Genomic DNA, 15,668 nt, shown 5'->3' on the forward strand with positions numbered 1-15,668 from the left:
TCGCATTTTTATGAGACTTGACATAGTAAAAAAGCAAACTTCTTACCCCTCTCTGGCTCTCCTTGTATAAAACCCAATAGTCAATATTGATTATCATGACATGTCATTTACAGGTCACCCAATCACACGGGCATTAGCCACGAGTAATTGCCTTGATCACACCCGATAGCACAATAAAGAACGTTTGCACTAATTAATCGAAATAAGAATTGTGTGTATGTGTTTGGGGGGGGGGGGGGGGGGGGAAGCCGTTACCTTAGTTTGTTTTTTTCTCGTCTTATCCAATGCACCAACATGAATATCAGGGTAAAGAATATAGAGTTTAAATTGTCTCAACAAGGCAGCCTTTAGGCCTGCTCTTAACAGGATGGAGAACGGAGATTACTTCAGAATCTCCATACAACTACAGAAAGATGACAAGTCAGACGAGAAGAAACCAAAATTTTTTTACAACGAAAACATAACCTGAATAATGAACATTAATAAGAAGAACAATAATTAATTGGTGACAAACCTTAACATTAGCCTATTGTTTGATCCCAATTGTAACCATAGTACACTATACACATCTGCTGCATAAACTCACCAATCGATAGTCAGGGATCCTGGCTATTAGAGCTCCATGTTCCACGTTGAAACAACCAATCAATAGATCTCCACACAGTTATTCCGACACTGCAACTTCTTGATCGACTCTCCAATAATTTGCATCGTTGTACTCTTTTACTCCTGCCCCACCATCATCTGTGCTCTCCTTTTCCGGTACCTTGGGAACAATGCTCCTTTTCAATGGAGCGGCTTCGCCAACAATCCCTTCTTTAAGAGCATGTTCCATCGCCTTCTCAGTACCCTCCAATTCCACGCCAACAAATTCAACATCTTCTTCAAACAAAGAAGGAACGGTAGTTGCTTTCTGACTAGAATCAGACCCCGAACTTTTGCTAGAATCAGGAGATGAGATACCATTTGGAATAGATTCTCCACTACAACTAGTAGTGGAACTAAGTGGTGGAGTTACGATCTCCACTGAGTTGGCAAGATGGTCAGTAGAGTTACTATGGTCTTCAAAAGGGTTCACAGTGGATCCACCAACTTGAAAATTTGGGGCATCCCCCCATGCTACCCATTCGGGCATAGACGTGTCTCCAAAGGGGTCATCATTCTCTGACGTCTCGAACTGTACAGGAATCATGTCAATTGCGGCGCCTGCTTTCTCATTCTGTTGATTTTGGTCTCCACTGTTACCAGAATTGGCTACGCTGAGCCCATTAAAGGCGTTTGAACTAGAGCTGGAAGTTGCATTAGAATTTTTGCTCTCAGCCAATTCATCCTCCTCTCCAACTACCACTTCATCATCACTATTGCTTTTGCTACTATTTGACGTTCCATTGAGGTTAATATCCTCCATAGCATCAGCAGGTGAGGTGCTCATAGAGGCATCACCCATTCTATCATCTTGGAACGCAAACCAGTTTGAATTTGTGAACAAACTGCTGCAAAAGTGGAGAACGGGAAAAAAGGAAAAGTTGGCCATTATACAAACAGTGGTAAGTCCCAACAGATAAAACTGAAAGATATTACAAAACTGAATCTTGTATAAAGTTATAAACTATTAGGTCGTTTTACATCTGCCTGTAAGAGATGTAAGTTCGTTGTCCTGACCTTAGAGGTATTAAGAGTTCCAGTTAGTTGACCCTTGTTTTCATGACGATCTTTTTAAGACACTCAAGACCCAAAGAAGTGAAAAGCACACGTTTACCAGAGTCAAATAATTGGAAAAAAGTACATAAAATTCTTTCGTCATCTGTATTCTCTTTCTTTTTTCAGTTTCTTTTCTAGAAGCAAATTTACTCAAAGTTATTCCTTGACAAAGAAAAAACATGGGAACTTGAACTCACCTCCCCTGATCATCTGCCAACCTCAGGGATGATATCACAACTTCAGCAGACTCGTCATCAAAATAAACATCCTACAAGGCATGAACATAACACTGTGAGGAGCACTATGGCAAATGATAACAAATAGCAAATGCAATAATTTTGATAATATATCCACAAGGAAGACGAGATAATCAGGGATATGAAAGTATTGACCTCATCATCTCGTTCAAGAGCTCCACGCCCCTGGAAAATGCAACAGAGACCGTGAGCAAACTGACACTGAAAGTCCCCCCCCCCCCCCCCCCCACCAAAATACCAAAGGTTGAGTTGGGGGTTCCAGTACAAAAAATGCTAATGAGTTTACACATTCCTCCTTTTTCCTTTTTGCATGTGGAACCCGACACTGTCCCAACTTTCACCTCCCAAAACGAAATAAAAATTTACCTCTTCAGCATCATCATTATCATATATGGTGTAGCGAAATGCTTGACTCAGATTATTCGCTAAAGCTGCTACATCATAATCTCTGTCATGAACATCTTCCTCGTCGCTCTCCCTCGTTCTGTCGTGCAATGCAGTTGGTCGGCTGGCCATACAAATAAAGGACATTAGCATAAACTAGTTATTTCGTGGAATAGCATTAGAATAGAAAAGGAATAGCTAAGGAACTTAAAAAAGTAACTTTGCCACCAAAAGAACTTTACAAATAGACCTCCACTCATCTTTAACAGTTTTTAAAATCCAAGTTTATCCCAATGAATTCTGCAAGCCTCTCATGACAATATCATTGGAGAGTTACCCCCAAAATTTGTTTCATCTAATAGCAAGACGTCCTGGACTACTAGATCACAACAAAAAGCATGTCTTTCAGTCAATTCCTGGCTTACCCCACCCACCCCGATTTCCTATTTTCCCCATTTTTCACTTCCTCATATGTGAAAATCAAAACATTGACAGAGACGGTACAATGGCTGGAGAATGCAGCTTGTTAGGACACCAACAACATACTGAATGACTTGCTTGACATATCAGATACTTCAAACTTCACTTTCTGCATACTCTCTATTTAGTTTTCCATTTTGTATTACTGTACCGGGGCACTGTTAACACATAAAAATATAGTCCAGGAATGGTTCCAAGCAATAGCTTCAATAAAATAATTATCCAACTTCAGATCTATGTCGAAGTATAATGCAGACAACCAATATGATAAAACCTTACCCACAAGCCCAGCGGTAGACATTTTCTAATGTATTACGCTCCTGCAAGTCAGTAGTATGCCAATCACTCCATTCCATATTTTTCTGGAGTACAAGATGAGTAGCAAAACCAGTTAGAACAGAAACATCATCATTATTTTTTTTATTTTTTTGATAAGGTAAAGAACAGTTACATCATTATTAAGAGACAATACCAATTTCAACAAAACGTTAGCGGGGAAGCCGTAACCTAAAGCAGTATCAATACCAACAGGCACCTCAAAAAAAAACACTGCCCTCACAAGGGCAGTGATTACTGAGTCGTGAAAAGGAAAAGTAACCGAGAGATCATTCAAATTCAAACCATTCTTTTGTCATGCACAGCTGAATAAATATCAATGCACACTCAAATATTGTCAAAAACAAACCAAGCTTCAGCGCACAAAAACTTTATAAGAATTTCTGCAATGTGTAAAGGCAAATAACTGTGTGTTGAAATTCTCTTCCCGTGCCACCATGAAGTTTCAAAAAAGAAATTGTCTTAAAGGAAAACACAGTAAATTTTATCATTAAAGCTTCAGTAATAATTACTCCTCATTAGAGAAAGACCCAGAATCTAGGTTCTGTGAAGTGTATCAAGCAACAGAGTTATATCTGACAAACCTCAAGATGAGCGCGAATGAGGTTGTCATTGCTCCCCAACTGAATGAGGTTGTCATTGTTCCCCAACTGAATGAGTTTGTTAGAAATCCTAGTTATATGCCCTATGTTACCTACTCGGGGTGCTTGTTTTCCAGTAGCCGGTAAGGTGGGCTGCATCAGTTAAAAAACACCATTAAATACTTGCACAAGTCATTACCAGCAATGGGACTGCATACTTCAAATTAAACAGACTTATCCTTGACAGGGGGAGAAAACTCGGGTGAATTTTTATTCAAAACTGAAGGGGGATAGTGTGCAAAATCAAAAACCTCAAAAAAAGAATTTCGTTGCTTCACAAAGATCAACCTGATTTCCATCACCAGAAACTGTAGGCTGTTTATCGGTTTGAATAATTTTGCCAATCAAATTGCACTCCTCAAAAAGATGGTCAACGATTGTAGTGTTCTTACTTTCTAAGCATGAGTATATTATACTCTCCACATGATGATGTAATGCATTGTTATAGGGATACCTACACAGAAATTAAGCAAATCGTAAAAATGTCAAACAGAAATTGGTTTTAAAAAATTCAATAATAAGATCTATGAACATTCACCCCAAACTACTTATTAGGCCAATAATCCAGGAACATTGACACAATATCTTACTCAAAAAAGAGATTCAGGACCCTCTCAATTGTCCCAGAGCTGATCAATTCTTTCTCTGCAACTTCACTGCCAGTCTTCAGTAGCACAGAAATGAATTCCACGATCTACAAGGAAAACAAAATACTTTAAGATGGAATAATTAAAAGATTTGTACAAGATTATCAACACAATAGACCAGAGACACCCATTCTGCAAGCACTCAAGAACTGGATATACTCATTCAAAGCTACTATCTCAAATAATAGAGCCTGATAAATATATCCCAAATTTCCATCAGAACATACACGAGATTTATAACTCCTTTGCAACAGAGCCATAAAGCCATTTGATCTCTTGACAACAAATATGAAACATCATAATAGTGAAGTTCTCACTTCGCATATCCCAAATAATAGAGCCTGATAAACCTAAACAAGACTTATAACTCCTTTGCAACAGAGCCATAAAACCATTTGATCTCTTGACAACAAATATGAAACATCATAATAGTGAAGTTCTCACTTCGCATATCCTCCTGAGGGAACACCAGTCAAATAGGAAAGGAATAACAAGGGCCAGTTCGTTCTTCCAGGAATATAACAAAGACAAACCTTTAAGCGATGCTTTCCAAGAGGCGGCCTGAGTTCTCCATATGTTGTGGGCAGAACCTTATCATCAGATGACACATTCAACAGCTCAAGCAAACCGCCTGTGCCATAAGTGATGTAAACATTATTAAATTTTTCAAGATGAGCTCCAAATAAAGAAAATTCACAGGTACAAGTAGCATGCATTCTGCTTGTAATTTTTTTTCTTGTTTTTGCCAGGTGGCAGGAGGAATTACTTTGTATAGATTTTTCATTTTGACACTTCCCTATGAACTGGTCTCTGGTAGAGAACTTGACATTGACCTTTTCTACAGTTAAGTATTCAAATTCAAAAGTGTAAAAACTTTCACATTCAGAAAACTTACTAAGTTTAGGAAGCATTGCATCGATAGTGTCAGCATTGACATGCACGGGAGACTCATAAGCCTGCTGGTTCCGAAAAGAATACATCATAGATGATGGAATTGATCTTTTTGGATCCAGTATAGAGATGCAGACAGACAATGAATGGACAAGGGAAGACTTCGAGTGTGAGTCTTCGAGGGCATGACCAAATATCCTGGCAACAAAACTGCAAGCAGAGAAAGTTGTGGTGCTTAATGAATTAAAGTCACTATCTACAGAAAAGATATCCCAAGACAGAGACCAACTTCCAAGAGCAATATCAACCAAGTTCCAACAAACCTTGGGCTGGATAATTTGGTGGCAAGAGGGGACGGCGTGTTTCTGGTTATTGCACATAGTGATTCTGCTGCATTAGCATGAACTTCGGGAGAACTCTGAAAAAAGAAAGCAGTACATCACAAGAGTTTTGAGCGTGAGGCCGTCATTCAGTAAAAGACCAAGTCACACTAGTGCTCCAAAACACAAAACTCGGAAATATATTAACTATTCAGAAAAATAATAATTAAAAAGGGAAATGAAAAACAGAATTTCCAGTCAAATCAATTAAGGCGGAGAAAGAGAACATGCAACTATAATTGGAGAGGATTCGTTATAGTCTAGTTGTCTGGTAATAGGTAATTCTTATCAGCTAAGGTAAAACATCCAAGCTCCTGCTGCTACTAACACCAGAAACTCATTAGACTCCGCACACCACTAAATAACCACCAATTTGACATTGAAACCAGCAAAGCATGTTTGGAAGGATGATCAGTTAAGGCATTGCAATGGAATAATGATAACAAGAAACACAAGAATAGATACCAACCGATAGGCGAAGCAACGCAATCATATAATACTCTAGAAGGCACATCCAATGCTAAAATGCTAAATTTCCGCATGTGTATACAACATCCAACCACCATTAACATAATATCAGGTAGAGTTTTTCACTTACAAAGGGGCTCAATTTGTCCACTATCATTTCTAATAGATTGCTCTCAGTCAACCATTGCATCACATCTGTAGTAGTGGGGTACATATGATCATCAGCTCCTACAAGTCGCACCAAAACCTTCAAAGAAAGAACTTATTAGAGAAAAAGAGTTGCCTCCACTAGATCAGCCACATCACAATGTGACTTATTAATGATTGTGTTAGATGGTAGAAGAAAAAACGAAGCTAACTAACCTCCATTATGGATGTGATACCAATCAAATCCACCATCTGTTGGAAAACATCATGATGGGCCTGTAACAAGAAAAATCAGGAAGAAAATGCATTTAAACAACCATTTACAGGATGCAAAGGCACACAAATTTGCATTAAATCATCTTCCACATAGAGTTTGCACAATGAAATAACCTAGATTATGGTTCCTAAGAATAACACCCCCCCCCCCCCTCACATAAGCGAGCTCTATAAAATAGTTAAAAACTAGTTTAACCATGGGATGAGCTCATGATTCTCCTAGCTTCATCACCCACTCACCGAGTCTAAGAAGATTTGCAAGAATACACATTAAATTCAACTTCTCCAACAGATTCGTTTCACTCCTTTCTTTTTTTGAAATGGCAGATCCAGTTAACTCCTTAAAAGAACATAATGCAGATTCCGGACCCTGCAATTACTATTCCTTCCCAGTGTATCTTAATCCAACCTTCTAAAAAAGTAAATTCCAAGAAGAGCCAAGCACAAGCTCTCAACGAATGCAAGATAAGTTAAGCGACTTTGGTATTAGACAATGTAGGCTTCAGAACATAGAATGGTTTTAAAATTTGGAAAATGAAGCGAACCGCTTAAGCTCAAGATGGAAAGGGAACAAGGTCAAACCAACATGAAAAAACAAAAAACTATTAGAAGTGGAAGGAAAACATAAAGATCATAACTTCATATCTAGTGAAAGCTGGCCACAGTCCCCATAAAAGAAGCCACAAGCACAATGACGCACATTAATTAAACGGAAAAGGGCCAAATATACCCCTGTACTATTGGACAAGGGCTAAATATACCCCTCGTTATACTTTGGATCCAAATATACCCCTACTGTTATACTTTGGGAACAAATATACCCCTCCACCATTAAAGTTAACTAAGGTGTAACCCAATGCCACATGACATTAATATTTTAATGAAGTAAATACCATGAGGCATACCACCTCATTAATTAAACCCAATTTTATACCCCCCACCCCCACTCCCTCTCCCTACCCCATCCCCTCGTTCCATATCAATTTCACCATTACAGAAGTCTTTCAAACCCCTAATGTATGGATCAATATTTGTCCTAAAAGAAAACTGCAATTGGATTGCTTTCTTCTATTTTAACAGAGGGTACCTTAACCCCTCCCTCCAATTATTAATTCATTAATTCTGGAGCTAGCATCAGATGAACAAGGCATGACGATAAGTCTATTCACATTGGAATCTGGGATCGAATACAACTGAAGTCTAGCATCACATTCATATTGAAGCTTGCTAGAATACAACTGAAGGCGTTGTTGTGGATATCTCGACTCTTTCGCATAATTTTCCAAACCCATTTTAAGGACAAAAGGGTTCTACAGTTTGAGCCCCAATATTTTGCACAAATTTGTTCAAGGCATATAGTTATCAGTTCTTGATCTTGGCATACTATGTACAGTTGCACCTTGAAATTGATACGGAACGAAGGGAATGCGTGGGGTTTCCCCGCGGGGGGGTGTTAAATTGGGTTTGGTTAATGAGGTGGCATGCCACATGCTATTTACTTCATTAAAATATTAATGTCACGTGGTTGGGTTACACGTTAGTCAACTTTAACGGTGAAGGGGTATATTTGTGCCCAAAGTATAACGGTAGGGGTATATTTAGACCCAAAATATAACGAGGGGTATATTTGGCCCTTTTTCGATAGTACGGGGGTATATTTGGCCCTTCTCCGTTAATTAAAACCCTAAGACCTAATCCAATTTTGAGAAAACATTGACGATGCATAAGAGAAAAGGCCGGATTTACCGGAGTTTCTGAGATCCTAAGGCTCTTCTATAGATTAATTGGTAAGCTAAGGAAATAATACAAGAAGAATAACCGACAAAAGCAAAGTGTTCTCTTCAGAAAGCAAGGAAGTCAGAATCTTATTATTTGGAACTGAGACAAGACCCTAATAGGGTCAAAGTCAACGTAAGGTATATATTTTAGGAAGACTATTCGATATTTGGAAGGGATTAAGGATTTAATAAATAATATATCTACCCAATCGGAATGACAAGGGAGATGAGAAGCTATGGAGGGGGAAGGCAAAATCTTATTATTTGGAATTGTCAGAAACGGGAGGTCAAGGGAAAAGTTCTGGAACATCGATTCTCCAAAATAATTAGCCTTCCTCTCTGTTGTGCAGCATAGGATGCTACCCGAACAATTTAAGGAATAGAACAAGATTTTTGTGAGTTGGTGTTGCATGTGCAAAGAATCTACAGAAGATACTAATAATCATTTTGGTTTATAGGTTGGCAACTGCTAACCCTCCAGCTCTTATTGTTCAATATCTGTGTGGGTGTTGCTGAGGACGGTGGAGGATGCAACCATGTGTTAGAGATTACATAGGACTGGCAAGGTAAAGAAGCAGTATGACGGCAACATCATGTCCCTTTTGGAGCATATGAAATGAAAGGAGTAGAAGACTATTGCATCATACTGAGAATCATGCAGAAAGCATCAAGAGATCCTCTTATTGCACTTGTATTTGTGGCGTAGAGAGAAACTTACTATTAGTTCGTCAAACCTGATAGATGACTCAAGTTCAGTTATAGTATACAAATTCTTTTTTACACCGACTTGGTGTTTATGAGATTTATTGTGTCTTAATTAATAATCTTCTAGAGACAAGTAATAAAATATATATATTTCTTGATGGGAAACCAAAACATCATAGCTTTAACTACATGAAGCAGGAAAAGCCAATAACTTATATAATTCATGACATGCAATAGATTTACTAGGCAAACCTGCACATAATTCATAAGTATAGCAGTCTTCCGCACCATAAGGCATATCACCACCTACAATTCAGCAAGAACTACATAAAGCAACTTCTTTTAGACCAAAAAGAAACGTTTCAACAACGAGTAGTTTGTCCACAAAGCTTGTGGATGAATCAAATTTTTACCTTACTAAAATACCCAGCCAGCAAGGCGCTATGAGGACGACTTGGTTCCAGAAAGGAAAAGAGCAAATTCATTAGCTGCAGCAAGACAGATAAACGATTGAAACGTCAGAGCGAAAGACCTTCATTTTAACTTAAAATATCATTACTGCATCTTGTGAATACAGTACCTCTTCATGATCCACTAAAGTCCTAAGGATGACATCAATTTCACAGGTAAATATCTCACAGGCAATGAAAGGGAACCTAGAAGGTGAAACAACATTAGAAGCTAGTAATAAATGTTGTTAAATGAATAAATTTAAGAAAACTGCAGGCACTTGCAAATAGAAATACAGACATAACTGTTAAACCAAGGTCAAGTACTGCAGAAACTTACTTAAATGTTCGTCTGCTATCAGCATCCTCAGAAGGCTCTTCAACAATGTAACGCAGCAACTGCTCAACCTGCGTTCTCTCTCTCAAACTGAAAACAGAAAATGATAACCATGTCTCAGTGAATCTGAAAGTTTAAGCTTAACTAAAAAAAAATATAGTCAGGAACTACATTCTCTCCAGGCGCATGTTAAATTAAAAGCATCGATATAAGTTAAAACTGGGAGAAATTTTACAAATTTATGAGACGACTGTTCAAAGCTTTGCACTCTTGGATTATTTCTTCTTCATCAAGAAGCTCTTCCAAAGTGAAATTTTCCTTGTCTAGTACTGCTTCAACCTAAAATTCCAAGGAAAGAAAAAATCATAAATAACAACATTCACCAGGATGGAAAGAAAGTCAACAGGAAAGCAGATAAACACATACTGTATTGAGGTAACAGATTTATTACGCAAGCTAGACGTAGTCAATATCGCAATACGAATAATGTAGCACCAGGTTATGCAAGAAAAAAATGTGCATAAAGTACTACAAAATCACATTATCAAATCCTCCTCCAATCAGATGGATATTACAGCTGCAATGAAGGATCGGCAATCCGGAAAATACTCCAACTTAAAAACCGTTATGAATTGCACAGATATTCACTTTACTAAGTCCATTCCTTTTCAAATGAACTTATGTATTTGTTAGATTTAAGAGTTATAATCGTGAACTCAATTAATATGAAATTACAGAATAGTCTCAAAGTACTTTAACCAAATTCCTTAAAACATATATGATGATTCTACTCACTTTTGAATTCAATTTTTATTGGAAGGAGGACAAATAATAAAATCAAATGAATTTAGCTCAAAACAATTACTATGAGCTAAACAGAGTTAAGCTACCACCAGCGCTAGCAGCAAAACTACTAGAAATACATCGTTGAAACACCAATAAAAACACGTTCACGATCTACAAAAATAGGCTGAAAACAACAAGTACACTGCTTGGCCAATTCAATATCACAGAAGTAATATCACAGAAGATCAAAAAAAGTGAGTCAATAGATTTCTTTCCACGCAATCAATTTGAACACAAGAGGAAAATAATTTAGTTTCACATAGTTGAAGCACCAACAAAAACACGTTCATAATCTACAAAACAAACAACGAGTACACTGCTCGGCCAATTCAATATCACAGAAGATCAAGATATGCTTCGAAACACAACTTTACAAGCAAAATATAACAGAAGATCAAAATATGCTTCGAACGCAACTTTACAAGCAAAATATCATAGAAAAACAAAATAATTGACCTCAATCAATTTGAACACAAAGGAAAATTGTAAAAATGTTTCGAAAAGCAACTTCACAAGCAAAATATCACAGAAGATCAAAATAATTGAGTAGTCGATACATTTCTTTCAGCTCAATATCAATGTGAACACAAAGGAATTTTTTACTGCACAATAGACATGGATGAATCACTGTTGAAGCACAACAAGTACATTGCTCAGTCAATTCAATATCACAGAACATCAAAATATTCTTCTAAGCAACTTTACAAGAAAAGTATTGAAGAAAATCAAAATAATTGAGTCGCGATATCACAGAGATCAAAATATGATACGAAACGCAACTCTACAAGCAAAACATCAAAATAATTGAGTCGGTGAATTTCTTTCAGCTCGATCAATTTGAACACAAAGGAAAATCGTAAATATGCTTGGAAACGCAACTTTACAAGCAAAACATCAAAATAATTGAGTCGATAAATTTCTTTCAGCTCAATCAATTTGAACACAAGGAAAATTGAATAGATAGCATCAAACCCACTAGAAATACATAGTTTCACGCAGTTGAAGCACCAATAGAAACACATACATAATCTAACACTGCTCCACCAACTCAATATCAGAGAAGATCAAAATTTGCTTCGAAATGCAACTTAAGATCGGAATAAACTGTAAATATGCTTTGAAACGCAACTTTACAAAGCTAAATACAAGTCGATAAATTTCTTTCAGCTTAATCAATTTGAACACACAAGGAAAATCGTAAATATATGCTTCGAATCGTAACTTTACAAGCAAAATATGAGTCGATAAATTTCTTTCAGCTCAATCGATTTGAACACAGTGAAAACTGTACATATGCTTCGAAACGCAACTTCACAATCAAGATATCAAAATAATATGAGTCGATAAATTCCTTTCAGCTCAATATCAATTTGAACACAAGGAAAATCGTAAATATTCTTCGAAACGTAACTTTACAAGCAAAATATCGAAATAATTGAGCTCAATCAATTTGAACACAAATAAAACTGTAAATATGCTTCGAAACGCAACTTTACAATCAAAATATCAAAATAATACGAGTCGATAAATTCCTTTCAGCTCAATATCAATTTGAACACAAGGAAAATCGTAAATATGCTTCGAAACGTAACTTTACAAGCAAAATATCGAAATAATTGAGCTCAATCAATTTGAACACAACTAAAACTGTAAATATGCTTCGAAACGCAACTTGACAATCAAAATATCAAAATAATACGAGTCGATAAATTCCTTTCAGCTCAATATCAATTTAAACACAAGGAAAATCGTAAATATATGCTTCGAAACGTAACTTTACAAGCAAAATATCGAAATAATTGAGCTCAATCAAGGAAAAAACTGTAAACATGCTTCGAAACGCAACTTTACAATCAAAATAATTGAGTCGATAAATTTCTTTTCAGCTCAATATCAATTTGAACACAATTTAAAATTGTACTGCACAGTATATATATGGATCCATAGAAACATACCGGTGAACAAGAGGAAAGCACTGGAAGCTTCCAAAACATATTCGAATCAGATAAAACGACGGCGCACCGTAACAGATCTGTAAACCCTAAAAATTGAATGAATCTGAGAGATTCGAGATTGAGAACCCTAGCTTTTGTAAACCCTAGCTTTTTTTTTTTTTTTTGAAGATCAAAACAAAGTGAAGCCGTAAATATCGATATAGAGAAAGAGATAGATAGAGAGAGAATTTTTTTGTATAAAAATGGCAAAGCGGAGTTATGGAGGCTAATGTTTTTGTTGAGATTGGGACGGAAAAGTACAACTCAGAAAGTTAATAAAATTAAAATTACGTAGGGGATAATAGGTTTTGGTTACTCTGGTAGTGGTAAATTATGATTTTCCATAACTTTCAATTCAATTAATTAAAATGTATGTTTGATGTGGTAGGAAGGTGTGGAGGACCCACATTAGGGTAGAAGGCTAGTATATAAGTCTCGTTATCTTTTCTCATTAGTAGGCGCATTAGCGCATTATAATTTCTTGTGCTTTGATTTATGTTATTATTTGCTACTTTCTGTACTTTGATTACTCTATTTTATCTGTGCCGCTTTCGTGATTTGCATTTCCATATCGCTTTGAATTCCTTGATTATCCTGTTTTACTGTGTCGCTTGCATTATTTCATTGCAATATCGTTTTAAATCTTTTAACCTTATCTGACCCCCCTTTTTATGCTTCTATTAAGCCGAGGGTCTCTCGGAAACAGCCATCCTACCTTGGTAGGAGTAAGGTCTGCGTACATTATACCCTCCCCAGACCTCAAGATGTGGGATTTCACTGGGTTGTTGTTGTTGTTGTTGTTGTATGTTTGATGTGGTAGCGAGCAACTCTTGAGATATCGAATATAGGATGAGAAATCAAAAAAAAAAAAGTGCTATATATGAACTATTTTTTAAGTATGTTATAAGGTTAGAGGCCGGTTTGAACATGATTTCAAATCATGGTATATCATGATTTAAAATTAAAATTTTGTTTAGATATATAATTTAGATTTTTTATGTTGTAACTTTTTTTCATAAATATGAAAACCTCACAATTTGTGAAAATTATCAACATTTTCATACAATCTTATCAAATGAATAAATCATAATTGATAAACAAAATATCAGCATATCTTAATGTTTACCCCAAATTTAGATAATCAATTAAATTTATGAGTGAAGTATAGGATATGTGGTTAAGCCTTAATCTATTTGGTAGAAAAATGATATGTAAGGATATGCTACGAGGAAGCTAATAATAATCGGTAATTTACTATAGATATACGTATCTAATAATATATGAGTATTGTTTGATTAAACAGATCTAAAGGATGAACACAATAATCCGGACCAAAATCAGATGGTGAGAGGGAGAGATTTATATATTATTGCTATTACAAAGTATTCTAGAACTCAATCAGTCAACCCCTAAAAGTAGGGTAGTAACCCTATTTATAGTTTTGCCTCATGGGCTTCATACAACATAAGACCCTAAAGAGTAAAGAAAAACCCTACAATGGATAAGGTTGGTCGTACGGTCTGACACCCGTACGATTGGTAGTACAATGTGGCAGAACGGTATTGACGCGTGGCAATTGTGTAACGGATCACCCGGACCAACGACCACAATCAAACGGACCAATGGCCACGATCAACTCGGCTATGGAGAAACCGGACCAAATGATGTTCTTCTCTTTCTTCGGTTCAAGCACTCCTCCGGTCCAGAAAGAAAGTCTTCGTGCATGTGTTTGTCCCTTTTTTCCCTCGGTCTCCGGTCTTACCGGTTTACCGTATACAGATAGTCCCCACACTTCCCGGACCGTAGTTTTACCGGAGTAACGGGAAGTGGATGAATCAAAAAAACGGTGGTTCCGCATGCCCATTCTTATTTTTTCATTTTGGCGGGAACAGTTGTGTCACGTCCCGTCTGTCGTCAGCCGTGTGCCTCATCCCGGATGGTCAGCTCTGACAACCGCCGTAACGTACGTCGTTTCAAGTCACTTCTCAATTATGGGACACGTGGCAATCCCCGGTTGGCTGGGATTTGTAACCACCTCGATCCCATGCCTATATGACGTCCTTCACCTCTTCATTTTAACATTTTTACCTCTTAAACTCGCTTCACTTCTCTGTTTTCAGTTCTTCACTTCCCATCTTCCAATTCACATCTCTTGTTGATTCGTTGCTTATAGTACGTGAAAAGAAACGATTCTGCCAACTTCCCTTCTAATTATTCTTGTGTGTTGCTGCTTCTTCTCTTTACTCTTTACCACTTCGAGTCCTTATTTGACTGTTCCCTCACTTCTGTTCTTAACTTCACTTCGAATTTTGCCAAATCTTTTTTCGTAATCTCCAAATGTCTGCTAACACCGAAACCACTTCTCATGATGTTCCCTCGGTTTCGTCTTAAGGAACCGAGCCAACTTCACCACCTAAGGCAAAAATCACCTTCGAGCCCACTGCCTTGGATATTGTTCCGTCCAAACCCAATTATAACAAAGATTTCGAGGTTGAAAAACCTTCCCTGGTTTCCGATAGAGGGTATGATGTGAGACGATATCCCTCGTCCATTACTGAGGGCAAACTCGATTTAGTCCGAGCTGATTGCGAATGGGATAACCGTCTGGTTCAAGTTTTTGCACCCGGACCGAATGAATTAATTACCGACCATCAGGAGGGCTTCTTATACGTTTACACTTACCCTTTCACCCTCAAGCTCGACCCCCCGATCGATCCGGTCATTTTGGAGATGTGCAAGACTTATAATGTGACCCTGGCCCAGATTGGTCCGATTGTCTGGAGAACCGTGGCCTGCCTCCGGCTATTGGCCAATAATTCGGGGAAGGAGTTCACACTTGCTCACTTCATCCAGTTATACTCCCCGAGGTTATTCCGGGGTGGTGTAATAAAGCTTGCTAAGCGCAGCCGGAACCCTATCTTTTCGAAGATGGACGAAGATAGAGATCGGGT

At 37.4% G+C, this 15,668-nt stretch overlaps 1 protein-coding gene across 2 annotated transcripts; it reads right to left on the minus strand.

Annotated features, from left to right (window-relative positions):
- Positions 1-301: 301 nt before the first annotated feature.
- Positions 302-12,977, minus strand: LOC132600408 (uncharacterized). Of its 2 annotated transcripts, none has more exons than XM_060313558.1 (19): positions 12,679-12,977; positions 10,113-10,216; positions 9,881-9,967; positions 9,672-9,747; positions 9,505-9,579; positions 9,344-9,397; positions 6,549-6,608; positions 6,316-6,432; positions 5,661-5,755; positions 5,342-5,547; positions 4,980-5,077; positions 4,390-4,493; positions 4,088-4,253; positions 3,743-3,892; positions 3,102-3,184; positions 2,325-2,466; positions 2,094-2,123; positions 1,899-1,969; positions 302-1,493 (listed from the first exon to the last, which is right to left on the minus strand). In XM_060313558.1, exons 1-19 carry the CDS (start codon positions 12,715-12,717, stop codon positions 665-667), a joined length of 2,586 nt encoding a protein of 861 aa, XP_060169541.1. In that variant the 5' UTR covers positions 12,718-12,977; the 3' UTR covers positions 302-664. The 2 variants fall into 2 exon arrangements, with proteins under 2 accessions (XP_060169541.1, XP_060169542.1); XM_060313559.1 differs by having other exon boundaries at positions 302-1,490; positions 12,679-12,976.
- Positions 12,978-15,668: the final 2,691 nt, after the last annotated feature.

This window comes from Lycium barbarum, chromosome 6, assembly GCF_019175385.1.
Source record: "Lycium barbarum isolate Lr01 chromosome 6, ASM1917538v2, whole genome shotgun sequence".
NCBI lineage: Eukaryota > Viridiplantae > Streptophyta > Magnoliopsida > Solanales > Solanaceae > Lycium > Lycium barbarum.